At 40.4% G+C, this 27,736-nt stretch overlaps 1 protein-coding gene across 32 annotated transcripts in view; it reads left to right on the top strand.

Annotated features, from left to right (window-relative positions):
* Nucleotides 1-27,736, top strand: part of ADGRL2 (adhesion G protein-coupled receptor L2) — a 155,631-nt gene that overhangs the window by 86,713 nt on the left and 41,182 nt on the right. For 25 of the 32 annotated variants that reach the window (XM_050306413.1, XM_050306414.1, XM_050306433.1 and 22 more), the window contains 3 exons: nt 18,392-18,501; nt 23,135-23,149; nt 24,095-24,895. In XM_050306413.1, the coding sequence (XP_050162370.1) occupies nt 18,392-18,501; nt 23,135-23,149; nt 24,095-24,895 (926 nt within the window). The remainder of the gene's footprint in view (nt 1-18,391; nt 18,502-23,134; nt 23,150-24,094; nt 24,896-27,736) is intronic. The other 7 variants (XM_050306438.1, XM_050306428.1, XM_050306415.1 and 4 more) reach the window with 1 other exon arrangement.

Genomic DNA, 27,736 nt, shown 5'->3' with positions numbered 1-27,736 from the left:
GAGTTTTTCATTTTTGTTCTCTTTTTGTTTGAACAAATGGCAAAGATCATTTGACACTTCGCTTTCTATTTTTGTCTGGCATTTATAGCAATTTGCAAGTTTGCTTTCATAGTTTTCTTTCTTAGAACCTGTCATTAAGTAGAAAAGATGTTTCTTGTCTTGCTTAATCTTTTCCAAAATTGCTCAATTTGTGCTATATTGCAAGCATAGGAGAATATTGCAAATTTATTATGAAATATTAGAAGTTCTTGTGTCTCATTTATTTATAACTACATTGGTGATCATAATTTTTTGTTGTCTAAGCAAACTGTTTGGTGCTCAACACGTCCTTGATGTGATGTATAAAAGTATCACATCAGCTGTATTTTGATGGCAGCAATTGCATAGAAAAATCTCACCTGAAGGACTAGCAGATTCATTGATTTTCCTTTTTTCTAACTAATAGAAAAAAAAAAAAAGAGCATTTGGTGACAGGGAAAGCTTTTCTTCCTTACCTTTATAAATAAACAACAGTGGTTTCTATATTGCTACTTAAAATCTTACAGTGTTTACTTTTAAGGACTAATGCCATGTTTTTATCAAGTCAACCGTGCCACCACTGCATTTGCCCACTCAATTCAGTCTGGACGTGCAGTTAAATGTAGTTCCACAGCAATTATTAAATACTCCTCATTCACTTGCAACATTACCCCACAGCTTTTGCACAGCAACTCCATTTGCTGCAATTACGAGGTGAAAACAGTGGCTTAATGAGATCAATGCTGTGAAATCCAAAGATTGAAAAATAAGATGAGGTTTCCAGTTTAACACAAAGCCATGTGATCACGTGCCCTGCTCCCCTTCCAGAGAATTTGAGATACCAGCACACACTTTGCCGGTGTCCACTGATGCATCAGCTCCTCTTTCTCAGAGTGAGCTGCTGCTTAATCTTTTCTCCTTCACCCTTTTCTTTCTTTTCAGCAGTTCTCAAAAGATTTTAAACTTAATGCTTTCCTAGGAAGCCTGACTGGAACACTTAATGACTTCATTGCTTTTATTTTACCTTTGTAAAGTAGTTATTAAATTTTTAGGCCCCGATTGAAATTATATCCCAATTATTCCAGAATAAAGCCTTTCAGATGTATTTAGGTTCCATGTCAACTTCAGACTGGCATGGTTAAAATTAAAGCTTTGAAGAAAGAGACTAGACCTTCAGAAAATCCTTCTCCTCTTTCACACTTGTGTGATAATTAACCCCCATGTTTGCATACCGTCAGGTTTGAGAGATCCTACCACGTGCTGAGGTTCAGGGTAGAAATGAGCTTATTTCTGGAATATTTGGTGAGCAAGTAGCTGTAAGTGAGTGGCAGAGCACCCACGTTTCAGGCAGTTAGATCCTGAAATAATCAGACTCCTTGGTGCTCCACTGTCCTTTAGCAGGGACAAATCTCCTCTGTTTCCTTTTCATTTAAAAAGAAATTAAATGAACAGGGAAGCAGAAGATGCAAAGCAGACTGAGGAAATTGCTCTAGTTGCTTGCTCATAAAGTACATTTGTGTGGCTGTAGCAGAAACTGTCATGAAACTTTGAAGTTGATGAGGCCAAGTGGTACTGCTCTTTGTGGGCATGGCAGGGATTTGGAAAGGAACAGGATAAAACTGCCTTAGTGCCCGGTCTGAGATCCACTCTGTGGCGGGCAGATTGCAGATGGATCGTGGGAGTTGTGTGCAAACCACCGAGAGTTTCTGCCTCCAGTGTCCAAGGACAGCAGGATTTTGTTAGGACAGGCACTGAAGGGTTACATAGGTACCACGAAGTGTTGGGGTTTCTGTTTTGTTAGCTTAAATTAATAACAGATATTTAAAAGTACTTGTAAATACATACTGAAAAGTCGTTTCAAATCAAAGGCCTACGGTGTATGTCATTTTATAGTGGAATGATAAGATGCTAAGATGGATTTTTGCATGCTGCCACCTTTCTTTTTGAATTTAAAATAGTGGTTGTTTAGTAGGAATCCTTTTTCCAAGTCCTAAATTTTTTGTTTGGCAAAAGTTCATGTTTATTTATTATTATTATTATTTGTTGTCACAATTGGACACGATAACTATCTTTGTGGTTCCAGGACAGTCCAATTAGATTTTATTTTATTTTATTTTTTTGCCTGCAAATTTTAAATCGTGATAAATACCACATTTAAAAAATGTCAGGTCTGTTCCAGTCTGTACACCTTATTTTTTGAGCAGTTTCTAGTTACAGCTATTGGTGGGACTAGTTGAAAATTAATGTTCTGTATTTAAAGAAAATACAGCCTATTCACTCTTAATCTATGGAATCATAGATGTAAAATTCAAGTATTTACTCTTGACAGTCAAATTAATGTTAACTTCAGAAAGAAAACATTGCTTCCCTCCTAACAGAGGCTAAAATACCTTGAATTTTTAAATAGGAATGTATGCTCTGATACCAAGAGTATAGTTGTAAACATTGAAAAGAAGAAAATTCAGGATGTTTAAACTTCCTTTACAGACCATGTAAACATCCACATTAGAAAAAAGTAATCTCACAGTTGGTGTATTGAGTTTATTTTTGGTCTGCAACAGAAAGGTTGGTTGCATCAATTCTACACTGAAATGGCCTTTAAATTCTATTTTCATCTATGATTTATACTATAATTGTAGCTTTATGTGAACTTTATATTTTTACTAAACATAATAAATCACTATCACTTTGCTTTTTAAATATGCACAAACAAAGCAAACCTCATTTTCATAGGTAAACCTAATACAAAAATATGTCAGGTATAATAGATGAAATTAAGGAGCTGTAATTTTTTAAAATACCCTTCCCTTTTAAAACACTGTTGCAGAAAAGTACAAGGATTAAAGGGGAGCCAGTCCTCCTCAGCAGTGTTTGTTTCTCCTGTGGCACATGCCCTGTCCTATCTGCAGCACACGCCACACGTTCAGTGCCACGTCTGTCACGACACCACTGAGCGGTTCCCGCCTGGGTTTTGTTACCACCAACTTCCCTCACAGGGCACTGCTCTTAACCTGTTCTGTCCATCAGCCCTCTGCAAGGCAGCTGCACTGAAACGGGGTCTGCAGAGTGTAAGCACGTGCCTCCTGCCCCACGCAGTGATGGGGGAAGCTGGAGGAAGCACCATATCCATTCCTTCTCCCAAGACTTCATTTTTTCCTTATCCATCCCACGGGAGATTGGGAGAACGGGGACATTCAGTCTTTTCCACCTAGTCACATACCCAAGAAATACATAATTTTGATAAATCCTGCATGTGAGTGAGTCAGACATTTTTGAAAGGAAACAAAATGGGTTCCATTCTGAAGAAGACCCGTCTTTTGGACCCCCTTTCCTGTTGCTGCTTGTCAGGTCCGCAGAGGAGCTCTGTCACACTGTGTTAGTGTCCTTTCAAGTAAAAACAAGTTTGGTCCGTTCCATAATGTCAGTGAATAAAGAAAATCTTCCACAGACTCCAGGCTTGGGTGGACAGTGGGTCAAATGCCCTCTAACCGATGAATCTCGCTCACGGGAGCGAAAAGGTGCACCCAAAAGCAGGCTTGGCACAGGGTGCTCTGCTGGTAGAAGGCAAAACCTGCTGTAGGGTCACCTGAGTTCCAACCTTTGCAAGGCTTGCACAGAAAGCATTTCAGTGCCTCGTTCACAGGCAGTTCCAGGGTGCAGGGCTGTGAGCTGCAGCAGTGAATGCAGCAGTGTGTGAATGCAGCAGTGAACGCAGCAGTGTGTGAATGCAGCAGTGAATGCAGCAGTGAATGCAGCAGTGAATGCAGCAGTGAACGCAGCAGTGAACGCAGCAGTGTGTGAATGCAGCAGTGAATGCAGCAGTGAATACAGCAGTGTGTGAATGCAGCAGTGAATGCAGCAGTGAATGCAGCAGTGAATGCAGCAGTGAAGGCAGCAGTGTGTGAATGCAGCAGTGAATGCAGCAGTGTGTGAATGCAGCAGTGAATGCAGCAGTGAATGCAGCAGTGTGTGAATGCAGCAGTGAACGCAGCAGTGTGTGAATGCAGCAGTGAATGCAGCAGTGAATGCAGCAGTGAATGCAGCAGTGAATGCAGCAGTGTGTGAATACAGCAGTGAATGCAGCAGTGAATGCAGCAGTGTGTGAATGCAGCAGTGAATACAGCAGTGTGTGAATGCAGCAGTGAATGCAGCAGTGTGTGAATGCAGCAGTGAATGCAGCAGTGAATGCAGCAGTGTGTGAATGCAGCAGTGAATGCAGCAGTGTGTGAATGCAGCAGTGAATGCAGCAGTGAATGCAGCAGTGAATGCAGCAGTGAATGCAGCAGTGAATGCAGCAGTGAATACAGCAGTGTGTGAATGCAGCAGTGAATGCAGCAGTGAATGCAGCAGTGAATGCAGCAGTGAATACAGCAGTGTGTGAATGCAGCAGTGAATGCAGCAGTGAATGCAGCAGTGAATGCAGCAGTGAATGCAGCAGTGAATACAGCAGTGTGTGAATGCAGCAGTGAATGCAGCAGTGAATGCAGCAGTGAATGCAGCAGTGAATGCAGCAGTGTGTAAATGCAGCAGTGAATGCAGCAGTGAATGCAGCAGTGAATGCAGCAGTGAATGCAGCAGTGTGTGAATACAGCAGTGTGTGAATGCAGCAGTGAATGCAGCAGTGTGTGAATACAGCAGTGTGTGAATGCAGCAGTGAATGCAGCAGTGTGTGAATACAGCAGTGTGTGAACGCAGCACACTTCAGCTCTGCATGTCGTGGTGTGACCTACAGCCATTTCACGGGTGCATTCCACCCGCTGCCATCAGGAGCTGCCTGTGAGTGAGGGAATGGCACTGCTCTTTGGGGTCTGCCAGGCTTAGGCAAGGGCTCTGCTGACCCCTGCTGCTGTCCTTGCTCCTTCCCTTGCTTCTCCTCCTGCAGCCCAGGGTTGCCTCTCTGCTAGTGTGGTGAAAAGCATCTCGGAATGAATAAAAGGGACACCTTGTCCTTTTCTGCTTTCTGGTGATGAAGGCCTGCATGTCTGTTCTTTTTGTGTCAGGGAAACCCCAGTGCTGATGACAGGGTAGCCCAGGCTGTAGTGGATGAGTAGGTTGGAATTTACACGCTGTGGCAGTGATGCTGATCTCTCGTGCCAGGTCCCTCTTTTGCTTTGGTGTGCCAGTGCTTTCTGTTTCAGCTTCCTGACAACTGTCTCACAAAACATTTACCATACAAGATTAGCAAACATCAGATATCTTTTTGTAAGCGCCCTTTTAAATGAAGATTTCTAATCTGAAGCAGACACAGGTTTTAGTACAGCAGCCAGCCCTGTGAGTATTTAGATGTAGCAGAAGCTGAAAATGCTCTTTATTTTGAAACTAAGCTTTTCACAATACCGAGCCGTGGCCAGATTGATTTTTGTTTTGGTTTGTTTTCTACATGTTAGTCACAAGACTTTGTTATGCCTCAAATATAAAGCAAAAAGCAGAAATCCATGTAGTTTGTTTTCCTGAATGAGGTGTAATCACAGAGCCTGGAGTTTTTGTGAAGCACACCGCAGAAAACAGTAATACCCGTGACTGGGAAGAACCTCAGCAGGCATTGGGCATTTTCACTATCATTAGTTCTTAATATGAAAGTAGTAGGTCTAGTCTTGCTCATTAAAAATAGGGGATTTTATTAATGGGGTTGTTCTATCGTGGCATTACTTAGTAAATTAAATACAGATCCTCATATTATGAGGTTTTGAGCAGTCAGGTGAGGGGAAATAGCTGCCAGTGGTACTTGATCATCTCTTTGCAACATGTTGTATTTTAATTTTCTGCAGAAGAAATTACATTGCACACGTGCAAGCACATAACACCCAGGCATGTGGAGGTGGTCACGACATTGGACAAGCTACAAAGGAAACAACGAAAGGATCATTCGTACCAACTAATGACATTTAAAATTTAGATTTAGTTCACTTCAAAAAAGATAGGATTCATTATTTTACTAGGGTGTAGCTTGATATTCTATGTAGTGTTTTCATATCTTATATTCAAGCTGTTCTCCTCCTTTATTTTTGGCAAAACCACCCTCAAATTCTTCTGAAGTCAGCATATATCTTATCTGGAGGATCGTATAGAGATACTCATCAGCCTTGCCTTGCTATTCATGGGTGAAAATAAATGTGGCTATACATAAGTATGCATAACATTTTAAGTACTGTATGGTGTTGCTTTGAGCATCATATAAACTACCTCAGCCTGTGATTTCTGTGTGGGCCTCTTCTGCTTGCTGAAATGGGCTCTGCTCGGTGTGCACACTGTTTACCCCCCAGTTAATCATGTGCTGGGTGTTTTGGGTATGTAATTACCTATCTTGGTAATTTGCTAACATTTTTGATAACTTGGCTGAGACAACACTGCTTAACCTTGAGCACCTTTCAGTTGAGTTCTGTGTCCTCTTGGGTGGGCTTGTATGACTCTTACCTAGTTTTCATCTTTCTAGTCTAGGCAGTGCAAGTTCCTGGTTCAGTTGCACTCAGAACTTTATTATTGAAAAATTGTGATTTACTTATATGTTGCTGTGCCAAATTTAGTTCATATAGAATAATAATGTAATAGTTGAGGCCTGTTAATTCCTCCAGCCCCAGTACCTCCTCTATAATACTTAGCCAAAACAGCTGCATTATCTGATAAGTTGATTTAGGACTTCATACATGTGTTCATATAGCCATTTATCTCAAGCCTTGCTGAGGAGACCTTTATTAAGCTGTGATGACTGCTGAATATGAAATGTAACCAAGATTATTTTTTTATTCAAATATAATTTAAATATTCATCAAAGAGGAGTTATGCTTGAAACTGACAGAGACTATTAACATCAAAAAATATAATTAACTGCACTGGGTATCATGAAGCAGAGTTAGCCAAATAGCCGAGAGGTCTAATTGCTCTGGAGTCTGAGAAGCAATAGTTTTATTTTATACTGTTGCTGTGGAATTAATAGTGATGTGGTTTCCTATGTGAGGCAATTAAAAGCTGCCTGTTGAGGTTCATTGCACTATAGGAAATCTGTTGAACATCACTTAGTAAACAGAACTGACATGGAAAAAGGTACAGGAAGATGGGCAGAGCAGGGTATAGATCATAAATTAGGACAGATTAATATGAATTAAATATATGTAAGTAAATTACGAGTACTTTTTAGTGTTAAAAGTCAGCAGTAGCCATGAAAGTGTAAAGTTTTCATTAGTAACACAAATGAAATGGAATTTAAAGATTATTACAGTGAAAATGTTTAATTCAGAGGAAAGGAATAGAAGAGTAACGTGGGTTTAAAAATTAAAAACTGGATTCAGAGTAGTGTAGAAATGAGCAGATCTCATATTCTGTAAATTTCCTTCTGCCACAGAATAATCTCCTACTTAAAATAAAAAGAACCTTCTGACCTTTGTGGCTCAATTAAGCTTTTAGTTGAATTCAACAAGAAAATCTTCTTTATTGAATCCCATAGATTCTGCCTGAGCCCAGGGTATACAGTCTAAAAAGGGGTGGCCATATTCATGGCATTTTGACATTAATGAGGTTGCTGAAATGGAAGAGTTTAAGGATCAAAGATACAAGCAATAACGGTATTTTACAACATTTCCTTTTTTTTTTTCTCTCTCTAATAATAAAATTGCAATCTAATTGCTTAATAAATGGGCCATGATTACTGAAAAACGTAGATAATTTCCCTCTTTTCATTTTATCTTCTTCATATTGCAGAACAATAATTAGCAAAAATACCACTGCCACAAATAAAGGAGGTCTTTATTTATTTTCTTTCCTGTAATAACTGTGAATGAAAGGAGTTTGCATGTGTGCCCTTAGTTTAGTATGGCAGTCAGCTTGAGGGTTTCTTTAGGAAGCAATCTTGAAAAATGCCGTCATACCGGTAAAACAAAAATCAAAGGCAGAATTCAGCTAGGATTGCTGTCTCCTCTCAAGATTGGCTGCCTGTCTCATCCATAATTTAGCAAGCTTCCCCTGTTTATATCAGTGACACAGGAGTGCGTGCCACTTCCTCAGCAGAGCGCTCTTTGCCGCTTCACAGCACAGTGCCTTGTACTCCCCGGCTGGCACACCGTGTGAGCAGATATTTAAAGCACTTCAGCTTAACATTTTATAGGTCATGATGAACTGAGCCCATAAAACAAGGTACTGCAATGAAGTTAATGCAGTCTTAAGTGTTACACAGACCGAATACTCAGTATTCAGGATATTTTTAGCCTGCTGTAGACACATCAATGGGAAGGAAGGGTTCTTACCACGAGGAGTTTTTTCCATGTCAAACCTGTTTTATAATACCCTTGCAGCACAGAAGCTCTACTACGAATTTACTATTGAGAGCTTTGTTTTTTCAGGTTTATCCAATAACACGACAGCTGTAGGAACCTTTGCGTCCCAATTTCTGCTAGTACATACACACACACACACACATACACTCACATGGACATGCAAAGCAGAAAAAGAAAAAAAAAAAAAGAAAATAAATGAGGCAGCAAAATGATTTCGTTGTCCTCACCAAAGTCACGCAGTTCAAACACCTTGGAGGAAGAAGCCTTACTCCTTCTTAGTGACACCAAGCTTTATAATGTCTCATCTGGCAAGATCCATGTTTTGCTGTTTTAATTACAAAGGTGTCTTAAGTTCCTTTCGTAGTGGTAATCTGTGATCTTAAACCTTACCCTGCTTCTTGTGATATATATGTGTATGATGAAGGAGCAATTGGGAAATGTATTTAATATCCACCTTTTTGCAGCACTGTAAAATTGTTGCCTTACAGTAACTCAAGAGTTTGTGCTCTTATTAAGTATTTTCATTTAGGCTGAGCTGTAAGTGTAGCAATAAAGTGACAGTTCTGAACCCATAATCTTTCCCTGTTTACAGAATTCCTTCCCAGCACTGAGCTCAGCTGTACTGTTGCTCTCAGGAAGCTGTAGGTGTTTTCTCAGCTAGGATGTAGCAGCAGTGATATTACTCTCAGTATATTATTCTGGTGCCAGCATCACTGGTGGGTATGAAAAACATAATTTACTTTGTGTATTTAGCTTTCTTGGGTAATTTTGCTGCCTTTGTGACAGAGATGCAGCAAAAGAACACCTCCTGGAGTTGCACTTAAAACAGGAGCACTTTGGGTAACATGCTGTAGACAGAACACATATGAGTTAGAGCTCAGTTATCATGAATGCCATCAGCAATGCCTTGTTGCTTTCTTATCAGCCACTTCCTGCTGTCAGCCCAGTGCTTATTTCAATAGTAAAGGATTTGCATCAAATGTAACACAGTATTATGTGTGGCTGACATGGGGTTTTTAATTGTGCAGGCACAGGAGACTCCTTCAGTGGCAGAGCGTTTGATAAAAGGATTAGATCATGAATATTTTTGACACAATTAAAGATTATCTGTGCACTGACTGACAGAGTCAAGCCAGTGAATTTTCTCATCTGTGTTTTATGGTGGTGAATCTGCTTGACTTGGGTAAAAAACAACTGCAGCACAGACAGGATTTCTGCAGATGTGGGAACAAGCAAATGCAAGCAGCCCCCTAAACTATCCTGGGCTTAAACTGGGAGTTCCAGGAACGATGGAGTGCAAAGCTCACATCAGTAATTTAATCCCTCTCCTTCAAATTGCAGAGAAGAAAGTGGGATTGTGCTTTCCAAGTTAGAACAGGATACTTTTGCAGGGGAAGTCCTATACCTGGAAACCCTGCAAGCTTTCCAGATGATAATTAGATCCAGACATCACTGTGGGTAATGAATAACAGTGCTTTTGTGACAAGCATTCCTCTCAGAAGAAAAGAAAGTACTTGTAGTGAGGACTCTCAGACACATTTTAATAGGAAATGACACCACTGTTACAGAGTTGATTAAAGATCTACCAAGGGACAGCACTTCTGGAAAAAATCAGCAGATGAAATGAGAAAAGTTGTAATTTTATTATTAGTTATCGGTTAAATATACGTAACTTTAAGGCCACGAAATGGGCATTAAAAATGATGAGAAAAAGGAGCGTAGCTCGCTGCCAGCAGATTGCACTCTCACAGATCTCCTGAAATCCCCGAGCCGCCTTTTGCCTCTCGCTCAGCGCTTTGCTCGCGCTCTGTCCAGCCGGACAGATGAGTCACCCCGTGGCCCTGTGGAGCTGGGGGATGTGCAGTGGTGGGCACATGGCACTGTCGATGAAAATTATAACCCAAAAGGGGGGGTATTCCCCAAGGCAAGTTTACAAAAAACAATTTATTCTCTTTCACCCTGTAAAATTCATCTTACGTGCAGGATCTCTTGCATTATTACAAACTCTAATCCTCTGAGTGGGTAATTAACGGACCAGAAAAGCCATTTGTGGAAAGAAAAAGCCATAAGGGTGAAAAATATTTCTCTGCTGAATGATCTTTAAGGAGTAAATAATTACAAGAGTGAGAGGTTTGGGATGACCAATCTAAATCTGAACATAATTAGGATGAACACAGTTTGAAAATCGAAGCAGTTGGCATGTGCAACAATTCTCATATCAGAAGACTAATTAAATATTTAAAAGCCCAAAACCCCTCACTATTCACAGAAAAATAACCTGCCACAAAAGGGTCTGTAACTTTGCAGATAATTAGGAAGGGTTACAGGGGGAAAAAAGTCAGATTGGCTCCAAGGTTCTGCAAGGTCACATCTTATTATGGTGTATCTTTTATATGGCCTGATAACAAGATCTTGCTAATTTAATCTAAGTAGGGCATCCCATAGCGATTTCCCATTTCCCTTGTTAAAAATATGATCGTTTTCCCATATGCAAACTGCAGTGGGTGAACATTTTTATAGATAATTTCTCCTAATTGATAGAGGCTATAGTATTTTTAATTATTCAAGGTGACTGCATACGTTAAAGGTGAGTTAGGGTTGCCCCCACTGCACACCCCGTTTGAAATTGTCCTCAGCCTGTCCATGCACAGGGGAACCAAAGGACCCTATGGAATCCAGTTGTCTCAGGGGCCAGTTCTGGAAATGACCAAGTCTTAATTTCCTGTTAGAGGCCAGATAGTTTTGTGTTGAATATGCAGTTCTGTAAGCAGTGGAGATGTGTTGAACTCAGGAGACCCACAGTGAATCAAGCTGAACTTGCATTGCACAGACCTGGAGTCTGGTGGGGGCATTGAAAGTCTACCAAGGCTTCTGTGTTTCAGAAGGTGCAGTAACAAATCACACCTGTCATGTAAAATGCCTTATTTTAGTAATTAAAGTGGGTGATTGTTAAAAATGTATTTCAGATCTGTGCAAATTAATGTGAAGGATAAAGCTACGTATTTCCAATATTTTCAGTATTGTAATTCTTCAAGTTACTCATTTAATAGTGACTCAGAAGCTGCCTTAAGTTACATAACTTTTAACTAAATTATGAATATGCTGCATGCCAAGCCATGGATAAAAAAGATCAACAGTGCTGCAAAAAAGAGAATTTTAAGGGGTTTTTACTCTTATCTTGTACTCTCTACCTGGTAGTCTCTTCTCCTGCAAGTGTGTTGCAGTGTTATTCCTAAGGATCAGACACTGTGCTCCAGGATTTTCCCTGGATTTTCCATAGCTCTGCTCTAGCTCTGTGCCTCAGAAATGATGCCCCTTCCTGAAGCCCTGGGTTTATTGCACAGCCCCCGTTTCTCCCCTGGAGCATCACAGGGCGTGATGCTGCACTTATGCTCACTCAGTGTGAATAATCTGTGTAAATTGCCCAGATAGGACGGTGCTGCACTACTAAAGTTTTCATTAGTAAATAACCATGGCTGCAGGCTATTTATTTTGTCTAAATGGTGAAACATTTAATTGGGTCTTTTGAACTGATTACTTTTCAGCGGCGCGGATCTGCTCGGCTTAGCTGGTGTCCTGAGACACGCAGGGCTGTAATCCCCTGCTGCAGCTTGCTTGCAAATGTGCATGCACCTAAACAATGTGACAAGATCGTGACAATCGGTGTATTTCCATTTCTTATTCCTCAGGCAGGGCTGCCCTGGGAGCATTTTCTCTCCCAGGCAGGTCTCTCCTGCTTCGTGCTGCTCCGGGGTTTGGGTTTGTGCCCGCGCCGGCCTCACCAGGAGATTGTTCCGTGTTCTTTGCACACCTCGGTGCATCTTTCATATCTGGTTTGCTGTCCTTGATTTACAGCCTTCTCCTCACAAGCTCTGGTCGCTCTAGTAGGCCTTTCATGTATGTGGTAGAAAGCAGTGGGGATAGAAAGATGGGATTATAAAAGCACTTAAAAAATACCAAGAGAAGGCAGAAGTTACCCATTCCACTGGAATCCACATTTCCTCTTTCTTTTTTTTTTTTTTCCCCTTTCCCTATTTTTTCTGGTGCTCCAGTTTCTGGTTGACAATAACCCCATAATAATAGCATTTACACCAATAAGCAAAGTGCTAGAACAGGGATGAATTGTAACAAGAAAAAACTATTTCAGGTGTGAGTAGGTGAGAAGATTCATCATTTTAACAGTGGCTGCTTTGAACTTAGAGACATGAATGCTAAAAGGTCATAACTAAATGTATTAAAGTTGTAAGAAGAGGTTGAAAGTGAGAAATACAGTTAAATTACTTTGCCATACAAGTCTGATACACATTCATTGACAGTGGATCAGACTGGGTAATCCTAAGAAAAGGCCTGTGGGAGTTGCAAATTTTATGCTGTGTTTTATTGTCTATTTGGAGTTTTTATACCTAATGTGTACCCTTAAACTCCCACAAGATTACATTTTACAAAGAAAGCACAGTTAAATATTATTGCATTTTTATTGGGCAAACAGAAACGACTCTATGGTGCACCTTCTACAATATTAATTATAAATTATTTTGCTTGCTTCTGTTTGTTTACTTGATAATTAGGAAGATTCAACAAATCATCAATATTATATTTTTAAAAAGAAAAAAGAAAAATACCCCTTCCCCCCCCCACCCCCCCCAATATTTTTCATCTAAACCCACCAGGTTTATTGCTGTAATGGTCACGTTGCCAAGTGCATAGAAATCCCAGGGCTGGTTTGTGAATTGTCAAACCAAACTCTAGCATGCCTCAGTGCTTTAGTGGCCACAGGAGGGTTGCCAGTATCTAGACACATCTCTTATGGCCAAATTCCACTATCATACCTGCTCATGTATCTCCCTTTTTTTTTCCTTGGATTATGAAAACCACCAGCCCCAGCACACTAAATCTGCTTTCTCTTTGAGCTGGGTAAAATTGCTACCATGTTTTTTTTTGCATGCTCATTCCCCTGTAATAGCTTTGGGCATTCTAACTTGAAAATAATTTTTAGAAGATCTTACACAAGAGTAAGCAACGATGTCAGTGTGGCTTCCTGGGCTTCTGAAAGGCCAGTTCCAGGATTATAGATCCATCTTTAAGGAAGCCTGGCTCTGTAGAGACTCGTGCACTCACTATTCCTGCATGGGAAGGGTTGTGCCACCCTGTGCCAGTTGCTGGGGCACTCTGGAAATGGCAGTGGTGGCTGGACAATGCCACCTCAAATCCAGGCTTTACAGGAAGGCTGGCTGGGTTTTCTTAGCAGCTCTTTTTTTCAGGATTAAATTGCTGACTCATTAGGTTTCAGTATGTAACATGTTTTGGAACATGTATTGGGAGGTGAACTTGAAACTCAGAATGTAAGTACATTGCTTTAAATAATTGTATCTGAACACCCCTAAACTAAACTCTGGCTATTTTGTTTATAAGTTCTGTACATGCTTTCCAAGACCAGATTAGTAAGACACAACACTGAAGTAGTACCTGCCATCTTCATGCACGTAACGAGGGAGGGACCCGAGGAGCTCGTGGAGCTCGTGGAGCTGCAGCCCCAGCTCAGTGCCTCCGTGGTGTTTAGCAGGTTGCTGCAGGCAGTACGCAGGAACATGCCATCCTGCTGGCCTTTAAGTGTTTAATCAATATGCTGAAAGAGAAATATTGCCACATCTGACTTGAGAGTTTCAAAACGTACCAAGATAGATTTTTTTAATGTATCGGCAATGTTATTGAAAATGAATTTTATCTATTAGATGTGGGTTTATACTGTATTTTGGGTTTTTTATAGTGAAGTACACATGATGTTTTCTGTGTTTGCATTATACCCAGCTTAATGAAATGCTGCATTCCTGGAGATGAGGAATACAGGAATACCCAGAATTATTTTGATAGTTCTTTTCTGCCTAGACGTTAATCCCTACCCTTTTCACGATGTTTCTTTTATATTACTATCTTTGTCGAAGTTAGTATGCAAGACAGAAGCATTTGAAGGATGAATGGCAATGTGGACATTATTTCACACGTGCTTTATTTTTGCAGACTGCAGGACCCCCTGAAAAGCACGTGTGTGTATCTCTCTGTGACAGGTGTGACTGGCCTGTAAAGGCGATCCCTCTTTCACTCGGTTGGTTTGATTCATGTCATGCCTGTGCCTTTCCAGGCTCTGCTGTTCAGATTCCAGTGCTTCACTCTCTGGTCCAGTCACGACACACTGTGCTTTTCATTTTAGTGCTGGAGTATTTGTTCAAGTCCATAGATTGTGTGTTTTTAATCTTCCTTAGAACAATGGTGAATAATGGCCCTTGGCAGGAGATAATGAAATTTTCTTAATTTATATTTTCAAGCAGAAGCTGCAATTGAAAATGGCATCCCATGGCCTGCAGACATAGCTCTAGTGCAAGTTTCAGGGGAGCTGTAATAATAATGCAGTGCCAGCAGTGACGAGGAACGATAGGACAGTGAAGAAGTAATTGAAGAAAGAAAAGAGAATGTACCAGAGCTTTATTGTAGCATATCTAATGATCTGCTGAAGATTCCCAATAGCTTTTGGAGCATGACAGGAGAAACTAATGTTATCTTGCCAAAACAGGAGCCCCTGCTTAATCAGCAGAACAAGATTATTGATTAAAACACCTCGCACAATAGATTGCACGTGGAATCTCATCTCCATACACTGCACGTGGAAAAGTGCAATAATAAACATAAGATAATAATAATAATAATAAAAAAAAGGCAAAAGCAATTTGCTGGGAATTGTACCAGTCAAGATTAGAGTTGAAATGCAAACAAATTATCATGGAAAATACAGCTTTTCTTAATGCTGAGCAAGGAGGATGGATGCAGCAGGGACATGGCTACATCATGAGCAGGAGACACTTAATAACAGCCCTGCTGGAGCTGCTTTCCTTTTTCTTTCTTTATTCATCTGAAATGTGAAGGGGCCATTCCTCATTTGCACAGTCTTCTTCCTGAGGTGAAAGGAGTTCAGACATTATACTGTAACTGTTAATTAAACACTCCATTTGATTTTTAGATTACTCTAAGTGATGCATCTGCATTATGAAGATGTAACCTTTTTTCATTCACACTAAAATACAGAAGAAACGAGTGTCAGAGTCCACAATTGCTTCTTGCATTCATGAAAATAGTTGTAATTCCTACCTTTCCCCTTGCAAAACTCTTGTTGGTGCTAGCACAGGAACCTGAATTCTTTCACTGCTTCAGTTAGTCTTTTCCTAACTAGGGTTTCAAATTTAAGTCCTATATTACCTTGCCTAAATCAACTGTTATTGAGTTTATACAGAGTTCTTTGCAGATCTGCTTTATTTCCTTGTAAATGGCAAAGTCATTGTATCATAAATCTTTGTGAATATTGTGAATGTCTTAAGCATGAAGACATTTCTCAGTGTGAAATCATATGAATTTTAAGATTGTACATAAAAACCTGAGACTGTGCATATTTTTACATATGCAGGGGAAGCATGCTGTTTTGTAGACTGCAGAACACTTAAATGGTATTTAAACCTACAGAAAACTTAAAACACTAGGTCACAAACTGAAACACCAAAGTATTTCTGATTTTGACATCTTAAATTTGGAGAAATTATGGCTGGTTTGTATCACACCTTCATTGGAACAATTCTAAAAGAGCTTGAGTAGATGGACCAAACTACCAGTATATTGTGTAGAAAAAATAACTTTGGTTAAAACGAATGAGGGACTTCAAGTTAATTGCCAGTTAAGGTTTTTGAGGTTTGGGTTTGTTTTTGTCCCTGATGCTGTCTAGGCCAATCCTGCAGATTGCCAGGGACTTTATTTCTGCTGTAGTCTTCTCTTGGGGAATCCTGTCCCAGGGAATCCGTTACAGAAAGGAATGAGAATGGGTCACCGTACAGGAAGGCTGTACAGTGCAGTATCCTCCTCTTGGAGCACAGTGTTTCTGAGGCTTTCACCAGGTTCTGCTGTGCCAGGGATGAGTAGCTTTGGTAATCTGTAGCCATGTGGGGTAAACTCTGTGTAGTGCTGAGCGTGGAGGCTCCTGTGTCCAATATACCATGGAATTTGGGGCTTCTTGTCTTAAAGGAGCTCAACTGAAACCTCTGCCAGTTTGCAAAATGGCTTTTGCAGACAGCAGCAGAACTGTAGGCCAATAACTAACAAAGAAGTTGGTATCCCTGGTTTTACACAATGCAGCAGACACACAGCTTTAATTTATCCAGAGCAGTGTAAATTCCCCAAGTTACTTGTCTCAGAACTACCTCTACAAAGTCCACTTTCTCTTCCTGTCCTGTCTGTAAGCCGTGAGTTGGGATTGACAGCTGCTGTAGCTGCTCTTGGTTTTTCTTGAACGTCTCACTCTAATGGAAATGTGACCACAAAACTGTGTAACAGTTACCTGAATGTCGACTTTTTAAAATGTGACTATCCTGATTGTGTCTTTAATTTGAAATCTTAGAAGTGCTTGAAAATCAGGGTTTCACTGAAGAAACGCAGAGAAATTTGTTACAAAATCTTACATCTGAGGTTATGCTTGTTAGTCTGCCTGAGATGTGGGATCAAAAGCCCTGTATCAGGGATATTACAGAGAGGCCTGTGATTTTTGGGGCCGTGTTGCCTTCTGCTTCTACAGCCTCCATCTGCACAGCACTCGTGCAGGTGAACTCCTTACCATCTACCTTTGTCCGTGGTTGTGCATGTATACAGAAATGCCTGACTGTTTCCAGTTAGTTCTGCAGTTTTGAATGAGCCTGATGGTGCTGGAAATAAGTAGCTTGAAATAAAGAAGAAAAAGGAAGAAGAAGGATTAGCTGTCTGAAGAGTTTTGTTGCTGAGCTCACTCAGCAGAGAGGCACAGCATGTCCTGACCGGCTCTGTGCTGCTCTGATCCCTGGGTTTTTAAAAAGGGAAGTGATTTATTTTAGAGTCCTTCAAATGGGCTTGCTCTGCCTTTAGGAGGTAGCACGGATTGCTGCAGTACCTGCTGGCACTGGCAGCTGAGGAAGGCCATGGGTACAGGGCAGATGGTTTTCCCCTGGGCTGTGGCATTCAGGGGGGGTGGGAAGTGGTGGTGCAGCACAGCAGTTGATGTACAGCTGGAGCCAAAGGCTGCTCTATTACTTAAGTTCAGACTTCTGTTATTCAGTTTGCTGACAAACAAAACCAACCCCTGGGAAGATCAGCCAAACTCTTTTTCTTTTAGTCACCAAACTCCCTGACCTTCTCCTTTTTTTCTTCACTTCCTTGTGACTATTTCTTTGTATTACATTTTGACCATCTCTTCAGGCTTAGGTGATTGTTTTTTCGCTTTTAACTTCCAAACTAATGTTTGTTTGTTTGTTTTTTTATTCTGGAAAAATTAACAGTAGTCTTGATTATTATTATTAAAAATGCCTTCAAAAATGTTCAGTAGATCCACGTGGTTAGAGGCATTGTAATAAAGTTCTTTTTTGTATTAAAAAGCATTTGCTTGGTAAGCAAATCATTTATATGTTTCAGTACTTAATCTCCTCTAAAATACATTTTAATTAATTTTCTTGCAGTTCTTCTCTTTAACTGTTATTCTTATTTCCTCAGATGTTCAGTCTTTTCCTGTAGCCTAACAGGAGTCCACCAGTAGCTCCTAAAATAATTTAAATGAAAATGCTAATGTTCTTTGTCCACAATAACTGTTCCACCCAAAATCATTTCCTTGAATCACAGCAAAACTGTCTCTGAGATGTAAAACCATTCAGCAGTATGTATGTCTCTAAAGATGGAAGGAATTATTCACTGGTGTTATGATACATTACTCAGAATTGCACATTTTTCAATTCTATAATCTTTACATTTTGTTTTCATTTTATTGAACAGTAGTATCAAATCAGTATATGTTTGGTACAGCTATCTCTACAGTGGGGGCATTTAAGATAACCCTGATATCCAAATTTAAAAGTATAAAGCCTGAACTAAAATACTGTCTCGAAGCCTTTTTTTGGACTTTGACTAATTAGTATTAATTAACTTTGTTGTCTTATGGATTGGATTGCCCAAGTGTGAAGAGAGTTAGCACTGAATGTAGTACTTGAGTATGAACTTGCAAATTAAATGTAATTTTAAATTAATTAGCTTGCTTTCTTTTCCCATTACAGGTGCAACAACCGAACACAGTGTATAGTAGTTACTGGGTCAGATGTGTTTCCTGATCCTTGTCCTGGAACATACAAATATCTAGAAGTTCAGTATGAATGTGTTCCTTACAGTAAGTATAATCTTTTTATTCTTGCTCACTTCCTCTGGCCCTCACAATCGAAGCTGGAGAGCTGTTCCGTGGAAAAGGAGCATATGTTTATGGCCCACAGACCCATTATGCATGCAAAGCACTTGCAGGCTAGGGCCTCCAATTAGCTTCACAAAGTGTGGAAGGGAGCCATGGTGTGATGCTGGCCAAGTGTCTGTCTGTGTTCTTAAGTGTTTGGCTTTTAAGGCTACTGTTTTTCCAGAAAACAAACTCAGATTAGCTATTCAATAGGCCAGATAGGAATTTGTACTTTTGCCCGCTACCAGTTGCTGACAAATTGGCTTGGCTCACAGGCTTGTAAAGCAGGAATTGACTTCAATTTTAATCATGATCTGCTTGAAAGGCTACCTGCTGCTGTGGTGACTTTGGGTGCACAGCAAACCCAGCACTGACACTCACAGGCAAATGACCCAGTTGGGGAACATTTGTAAGAGGACTTTGTTATAAATGAACGCAAATTCGGAGTGAATAATTCATTAATGACTTACTCAAAATGGGTTCTTAAAAGCAAAGGGGAAAAGAGTGAGAAAGAAATGTTCAGTTTTAATTTAAAGGCAGAATAGGAATTGTGCCTTAAATCAGGATTTTTCACTGAAAACAAAGTAAATACTGAAATCATACTGAGATAGAAAAATGTGATGTTATGGCAACTTCAGCAGTTTTGCACAATATTCTTTCTAATGCCAAAGTTCTGTAGCTGTAGACATACTTCTTATTTCCTTGCAGTAATTAATGCTTTTTTTTCACTGATATGTGTGCATGTTCATAAAAGTTCTGCAGATTCGACACTTTTAACTGGTTTTGCTTTCTTGTAAGGTCATTCTTTGCAGTGACTTCGTCCCGTAACTCAGCAGAGAGATAGCGGTGCTTGCAATGGAATTTGAGCAGTGCACTGATCATTCCCTTGAGTTATTATTAAGTGTGTATTTCTTGATCTGCAGTAATCCTTAACCAAAGTCACATTTTCTGTTGGTACAGGAAACAGGCCAAGTCTGAGATGCAAAAACTCTGTGGTGACAGTATATATCCCAAAAGGAAGGAAATGAGTTCTGGCATAGGCAAGGCCGTGTCAAAACTGTCCGTACTGCTTCCTGCAAAATTTTAAGATTTAGTCTCCTGAAACTGAAATACTACTCTGCACTGCTTCACCACACTGACCCTTCACTGTTGCCAAAGGCCAAACACAGATCATCTGTTTTCTCCTCATTTCTGCTGTGTCATTGTGAAATGGTTGCTTGCTGATTTTTTTCCCTGTACCATTTGTAGGATTGGAAGCCCACAGCAAACAGTGATCCCTAGTACCATTCCTCCCGTGTGTAGTATCGGTGGCTTGTTGTAACTGTTCTTCTCGTGCCACTTTTGAGGAGTGATGTCTTACCCCAATCTAACCAAAGTTTTGTTCCACAAAGACCACTTCTGCTTTGGCGCTATTTTCATTCCCAAATTCTCAGAGAGAGGGCAGTGCACCTGATTCCAAACCGTGAGGTCAGTCAAATGACAAGAAGTTACGTTTCCAGTTCCACTAGGCTAGCTCATAGAGAAAAAGTGTAATGCAAATAATGTTCAAACATAATTTTTTATGCTGTTTTAGGAAGAGAAGTGTGGATATGTTCTACCGATTGGGTATTGCTATCTCCAGGAATCTTTTCTTTTCCAGTTTCAGAAGTATAGTGCCACAGCGCGGCCCACCCTGTACTCTAACTTGTAGTTGCTCTAACTTTAAAATGTTTATTTTTGTTTACTGTCAGTTGTATTGGCCTGCCCTTTGAACTGGCTAATTCTGTGTCTGTCGTAACTCAGGATTCTGGATACTTCTTGTCTTTCAAAGTCTATAAGTTTTGGAGTTTGTCAACTGCAGCTTGTACAGTGATGACACTGCCCAATTCCAGAACTGTAAGAGGCATCGCCTGTCATTACCACCAGTCATCCAAAAGATTGCCAGAGACTAAAATCAGTTTTGAAGTCTGATTTCAAACCACATGGTGCTTCAGTAGCCGTTTCGATTGTTGACCATCTTTCTTCCCTGTCCCAAAAAGCCTATCCTGTTATTTTTCAAGTCTCTTTTTTGATGCCTGATAAACTCCAGTTATCAAATCCAAATTTTTATTTCCTTACTTGTTCCAGTGCTCCATGTCTAAGTGTACAGAATGACTGAAATCATTAAGTTTGCAAATAGCAGCTGTCTCAGCTGAAGAGACTTGTTGGAGGGTAGGATAGGCTTCTGTGGGCCTAGGAAGGGGGAGTGTAGTGATCACAGCACTTCTAACCAAAGTTCAGCTGTGGTTCTTACTTTTTCTGATCTTCAGTTGCTGCAAGACTGCAGAATGTGCTGTGTCTCACTGTGGTGGCTTTCCATCCACGAGGGATGACAAATATCAATCATAAAAGGTTTTGTGGTGAAAGGTGGGAGTTCTCACACGCTGGAGTTGCTGTCACCCTTGTACAAAATGCAGTTTATGAGCTCCTCTCTGTCTTGCTGGCCTTCAGAAATACATAGCTGCTTTGCTCATTTGGAAGTACTTAATTTTGTAAACTTATAAGTTTGAAAGTACTTAATGAAGAACTTCCTCTTTTACATCTCAAAGTGTAGACACAAAACTCACAACTTTTGAGACACTCAGTTGGATCTCCACCAAAATTCTAGACATGTTTGATAGGCGTTGCTTTGTCCTGAAATAAGAGTATTATTGATTAAATTACAAAGAAATTGAGAGTACTGTACTTGACATTTCTCTCACTTATGCTGCACAATATATGTTGACACTTTGACTAACAGAAGTCAGTCCTTTTATAAAGGAGAACATCAAAAGTGCCATTTTGTACATCTGTGCATTTTTATTTTAAGCCTATTTGGACTTGGGAGTTCAATAGAAAACATTTTAAAGTGTTTTATTCTCTCTCTCTCTCTCTGTATTGATTGGACTTTGCAGCATTTGTTTATTTCAATAAGCCCATCTGTCCCTGAAAAATGTACAGCTGCACACCAGTGCATGCAGAGCAGACATGCCAGTAATGATTTTAGTTATCCCTGTCTTTTCCCCTCCTCTCCTATTACTAATTCTAAGCTGGTTCAATATCAATATTGCTCTTTGGCGAGGAATAAGCACATGCACAGAAGTTCACAAACAGAATCGTCCAAAAGTCATTAATACTAATGGTGAAACCCAGGAATTCACCTCAGAATACATCTTCTGTTTACTTGGATACCTGCAAGAATTACAAATTGCAGAAAAACAAGTATTTTACCTAAAGATGTATAACTGTACAAAAGCCAGGAAAACTACTGCTCATTTTGAAAATATTAACCCCCTTCAGCTCCCCCGTAAAGTTATGGAATTGTTTCCTGAAGAAACACTAGATCAGATGAGCCAATACCATTCTCTCAGGATAATCTTACGCAATTTCGTTAAATGGAACTGAAATCCAAAACTCCCTGTGAAACATGCAAAGGCATTCTTCGGGATAATGCTGTAATACTGCAAATGTAAGAGCTGTGCAAATAGTTCTGATGCACTTCCTTGGTATCAGCAGCTGCTGTTACACGGATTGGTACATCTGTCATTTTCCAGGTCATTTTATGAAACCGAGGGAGCACACTTCAAAGGCCACAGAGTGTATGAAATGGGTTTTATTGCAAATAATTATTGGAAAGCTATTTACTAGCTGGGCTTCAGCTATATATCTTTCTGTAACTTCCTTAAAACTTCCTGGGGGAAAAATTGCTGTAGTAATATAACTTTGTTAATTGGGTTGGGTTTATGTGTTCCATGTGTGGTGGCAGGATGGATGTTTGTTTAAACACAGTGTGGCTGTCCTTGCATATTGGCTTGCTGTTGTGGGCTTAATCGATGATGCTGGAGAATATCTGAATGAGCTAATTGTTACTTTTTTCTTCTCTTTTCCTCTTGCTTACTGTGCTTTTGCTTCTTTTTTTCTAGATGTTTTTGCTTATTCCTTCTAGTCTGATTTTGCAGTTATAAACTGGGAAGTGGCAAAAGTTCTCAAGATTAACGTTCAGGAAAACAAATAAAATAAAGCCTAAGGAGAGCCAAAGTGTGCAAGCTGCTTTCTTTACAAGAAAGAAAAGCAGAGGGATGTCTGGGACAAAGATGGGGGGAGATTAATAAGCACATATGCAAACCTATATAATTAATATACTGAATTTTGTATTTCTAATTACTTAATACAATATGTATATGTGCACTTGCACATATATGATAAATTAATATGTCACTGAAAACCCAACTTGATAGCATTATATTTTTAGAAGAAAAAAGAGTGTGTATAGCATGCATTAGTAAAGTCATTCATTATTTATTCAGGTTCACTAAGTGAAACTACATGCCAACATATCTGTATTGCCTCCTTAATCTACTAAAATGATCGATCCATGTTCACTTGTGTAACCGTAGAATCTCTCTCCTGCTAGGTTATCCTGTTGTCTGTTTCTCTTTATCCAATATAGTGCAGTTCTTATTCTCCCTATATTTAGCGTCTGTTACTAATTTAATCTTTTAGATTAATAGTCAATTTATGTTAATCTTCTTTCTTTTTTCCTTGCACTTTTTTATTTTTCTTCCGATGCTTAAAATAGAAGTGGAGCAAAAAGGTAAATAACGTATACAGTCCAAACCCCAGCTCCTTGTTATGTGCCTTATGGATGTTAACCTCTTCCCTTCCCCTCCCCACAACACTCTTATATTATGATAATCAGCAGGATCTCATAAGTACACCTCATAAAGAAGTCGACTGTTTGCAATAAAGTGACTTGGCTGCTTAAAGTAGGTGGCGGGGTATAGTGTCTGAAGTACTTGGGCTGGAGGGAAGACTCCCTTGCTTTTTTCTCTCCCTTTCTCTTTGTCTTTCTTTCCCTCTCTTTCTCTCACCCTTGGGTAAATTCTTGTTAATCAAGTGTCATCTTGCCTGGCTTCCAGAACCCTCTCCATAGCATGCCATGGTTACAGGGTTTCCTGGTCTGTTTCATTCATTGCTTTGGTTGTGTTTTGTTTTCTCTGCTCCTAATTGCTTTCTCTATATACCTGATGATTTGGTTTGTTCCTTTATTTTTAATCGAGGCCCCTCCTTTTTCAGCCTCACCACTTCTTAAAGTTCTAAACAAGTCGATGTGATTTTTTTTGGACTGAAATGACCTAGCGCACTGCTGCACACCAGTTAAAAGCTCTGGAGCGTTAAATCCGCACTCACTAAAAGTCTGAAACAAAAACGCGAGAGTAGCTCTACGTTTTCAGCTGTCTGTGTATACCATTGAGCCTTGGTCTGTACTAGTGAAAACGCTTCCCATCCACTTTCCATACTGGTACAGCAAGAACATGGTAACTTTAAGAAAAGTGGATGATAAAGGGTGATAATTGCATTAATTATAACATAAGGTATAATCTAGTGCCAATTAAATGGATTTTTTTTTCTTCCTGCCACAGTCATTATGATTTACCTACCTTTTTTTTTTCTTTCTTTTTTTTCTTTTTTTGACTTTCATTATGAGACAGTCTTAATTTGACATAATTCTTGTCTTACTTCTCTCTGTGACTGTTAGTTTTTGTTTGCCCGGGGACGTTGAAAGCAATTGTGGACTCACCGTATTTATACGAGGCCGAACAAAAAGCAGGTGCTTGGTGCAAAGACCCTCTGCAGGCTGCAGATAAAATATACTTCATGCCATGGACCCCGTACCGCACCGATACCTTGATAGAATATGCTTCTCTGGAGGACTTCCAGAGCGGACGCCAGCAGACGACGTACAAACTGCCCAACCGAGTGGATGGTACCGGCTTTGTCGTGTACGATGGCGCTGTCTTTTTTAACAAGGAAAGAACTAGGAACATAGTGAAATTCGACTTGAGGACTAGAATTAAGAGCGGAGAGGCCATAATCAATTATGCTAATTACCACGACACGTCTCCGTACCGCTGGGGAGGAAAGACTGACATTGACTTGGCCGTTGATGAAAATGGCTTGTGGGTGATTTACGCTACGGAGCAGAACAACGGGATGATAGTGATTAGCCAGCTGAACCCCTACACTCTGCGTTTCGAGGCCACCTGGGAGACGACGTACGACAAGCGGGCGGCATCCAACGCCTTCATGATCTGCGGCGTCCTGTACGTGGTGCGCTCGGTGTACCAGGACAACGAGAGCGAGACCGGCCGCAACGCCATCGACTACATCTACAACACCAGGCTGAGCAGGGGCGAGCACGTGGACATCCCGTTCCCCAACCAGTACCAGTACATCGCCGCAGTGGATTACAACCCCAGGGACAACCAGCTGTACGTGTGGAATAACAACTTCATCCTGAGGTACTCTTTGGAGTTTGGCCCACCTGATCCTGCCCAAGGTAAGCATCTCTTTTCTTTCCTCTCGTTTTTAATCTCTTTGTGTTTCCATTCTGAGAACCGTGTTAAAATATTTTTGGTCTTAGACTTAGCTCTTGGCAGAAGGGCAAGGAGGGGTTGTTTGCACCGTGCTGAGCAGTGCAGCATTACAGCTGTCCAAGATAAATCTGCAGAACCTGTGAAGAGAAATGGAATTACTTTATTTGGTTTACAGGCTCCTGCTTTTCTTGATTTTTTTTTTTTTTTGCAAGTGTGTAGCTTTTCTGTTTGAGTTGAGGAATTATTTGCTTTGTACCATCAGTCAGTTTGAGTTGTGTAGCTGAACTGAGTGCAGGGAGGTTCCCGCTGAGCCAGAAGGCTGTTCCCATCCCCTCGGTGGTACCTGCCTTCTGAATTGATTACAGCACACACGCAGACCTTTTAGCTTGTTGGCGCCAGCAGAGGAGAGCAGTGTGTGCTGGGAGGCCCCAGAGGAGATGGGTGGGGTTAATGTGCAGTACCAAGCACAAGTATTTTTCTGCAGCCTTATTTTCACAGTGTCTGATGTTGGGTTAGGCAGGATTATCTGACGTCTTTCCAGTGGGTTTCTCAGTAAGTCCCTCACATTTCAGGCCACTAGAATTTAGAACTACTACCTAAAAGGAAAGGTACCAACTGTCAAAAGGGGAAGGAAAACCAGAGGCCTTTAGGTCTCAGAAAGCCCTAAAAATGATGTGAACGGGTACAGCCACATACTAACATCTACAGAGGAGAGTAAGTACCAAGAGAAATGCTCTGTGGCAGAAGATGTATGCAGCAATGAACAGAATGTTGATAAGCTGCTTTAGCAATGAAGGTAATACTTCACTTCTCTCGTCTAACTGGTATGCATGTTTAGCAGCCGTTTTTCCTACTTCAAAAAAGCAGTAATAATGGCTCCTCCACATGAAAAGTGGCTGTCCTGCTTCTGCAGAGCTGATTCATGCTCAGCAGTGCAAGCTCTGTAATGTGCACACAATTACATCCACGTACATACAGCTCTTCCAGGTACAAAGCTGTGGAAGAGGCAGCAGAACAGGCCAGTTTGGAGCCAATACATTGTGATCTCCAGTGATCTGCCCAGTCAGCCTCCTGCAGACCTCCCTGGCAATACATGGCCAGGCTCAGTGAGGTTCCAGGGGTCTGGGGACTGAGCTGTGGCTGCATCCTGGCCAGCTTTGCTCTCCCTACATCAAGCTAGTCCCTTGCTCAGGGAGGCTTTGGGGCTGCTCTTAGCACAGAGATAACCACCTCTGTAATTAGAAAAAAATTAAAGCTTTCATTTCCATACATTCTCATGCATGTCACTTTTCATTCGGTTTAACTGAGGCGAAGATGCATTTTAAATTCCACAAAGCTTTAAGAGTAAGGAGAAAATGGAGGTGCTGGCTCTGAGTAGCTTTTGCAGTTCAGGCAGCTGCGTGAATGTGACAAAAGCTAATCTTTAAATCATTGCATAGGAAGGAAAGTGTAAAGGAAGAGCAGGGAGAGAGAAGGCTTTGTGGAATCCTTCCTTTGCTGTAGTAAACCTCCAAAGGTCTCCAGTAAGACATTTCATAATGTTTTTGTTATGTGAGAGTCTCCAAGATCTTAAGTTACAGTACATGTGCTGGCCACATCCCATCTAATATCAGGAACAGATTTGGGCACCCCCAGTAGCCCTTCCTGTTCCTGGGTTCCTTGCTTGCATGCAAGGCAGGAGGAGAAATGGTTTAATCCAACCAGACCTAGATGAGAAGGCGTCCAGGGCACACTGCAGGGTGCTTGCCTCTGTCTGAGCTGTTTGCCCATTCAACCATGAAGGCAGAGAAAGAATATTTGAGTAACTTACGAGTTTAAATGCATTAAGATGTCGGATATTTTTTAATTTTGGCCTTTTTACAATATAGAAGCCATATGAAGAACTGGGTTTATTTGAATATGTGATGCATATATCCACAAACAGTATTTTTCCTTAGATAAAGCCAATACCCAATATTTTAATTTTGTACAGGTCCGTAAATAGCAGATCTAAGAATCTGTTTCAGTTCATTTCCTCTTTTGCCTAAGCCAATTGCCTGTAGTTAAAAACGACTAAATGAAAGGAAAGATTATCTAACATAATTGTCCTTGAGATGTACTGCTATAAAAGCAAGAAGAAATTCTGTACAGTTTCTACTTCTGTATTTATTGTATGGCCAGTTCCTCTTTGTTTCAGCATAAAGTCTATATAAATCGAAGATCAGTCCTTCAATTGTTACACAAAGGATCTATATGTGTAATAAACATTTGGATCATGTGGAATTAGATCAGTTTTCCAGCACATTTGATAAAGGGCATTTTTGTGTTTCTTTTGTTCTGATTTGATTTGGGTTTTTTATGGTCTACTCAGATTTCTTAATCATCTACTCAACAACATAGGTGTTAGGATAACATTCTTTAAGTCACCTACCACAAGAACCTTCTTTTAGTGCTGTTTGTAATGGTACTTTAATGGCAAGTATTTAATGGTGTCACAAGGTCAGTGTGTCAAAATTGGAAGTCATGGCCTTTTCTTTTCAAATGGTGAACTTGGGACCATGGTGGGAAACTCAGTAATCTGTGTTACCTGTTACCATGGGAGAAAGAAAGATAGATAAGACATATACTGATTTTTATTTTTTTCACTATCTATCTGTCTTGGCTATCAGTTCTTGTCTACACCATAACATCCAGCTACAGAGTTCTTCAAAAACAAGTCTTTTCTTCCTACAACAAAGATGAATTTGTCATGGTTGAGCTGCACTTTTGATTTACATTTACTCCCAGTGCCAAAACTTGGGCCCATCCATGTCCTCAAACCTGGC

Source organism: Myiozetetes cayanensis, unplaced genomic scaffold (assembly GCF_022539395.1).
Source record: "Myiozetetes cayanensis isolate MyiCay16 unplaced genomic scaffold, myiCay2020 scf12, whole genome shotgun sequence".
Lineage (NCBI taxonomy): Eukaryota > Metazoa > Chordata > Aves > Passeriformes > Tyrannidae > Myiozetetes > Myiozetetes cayanensis.
This window is presented reverse-complemented; position numbering and strand designations above follow the sequence as displayed.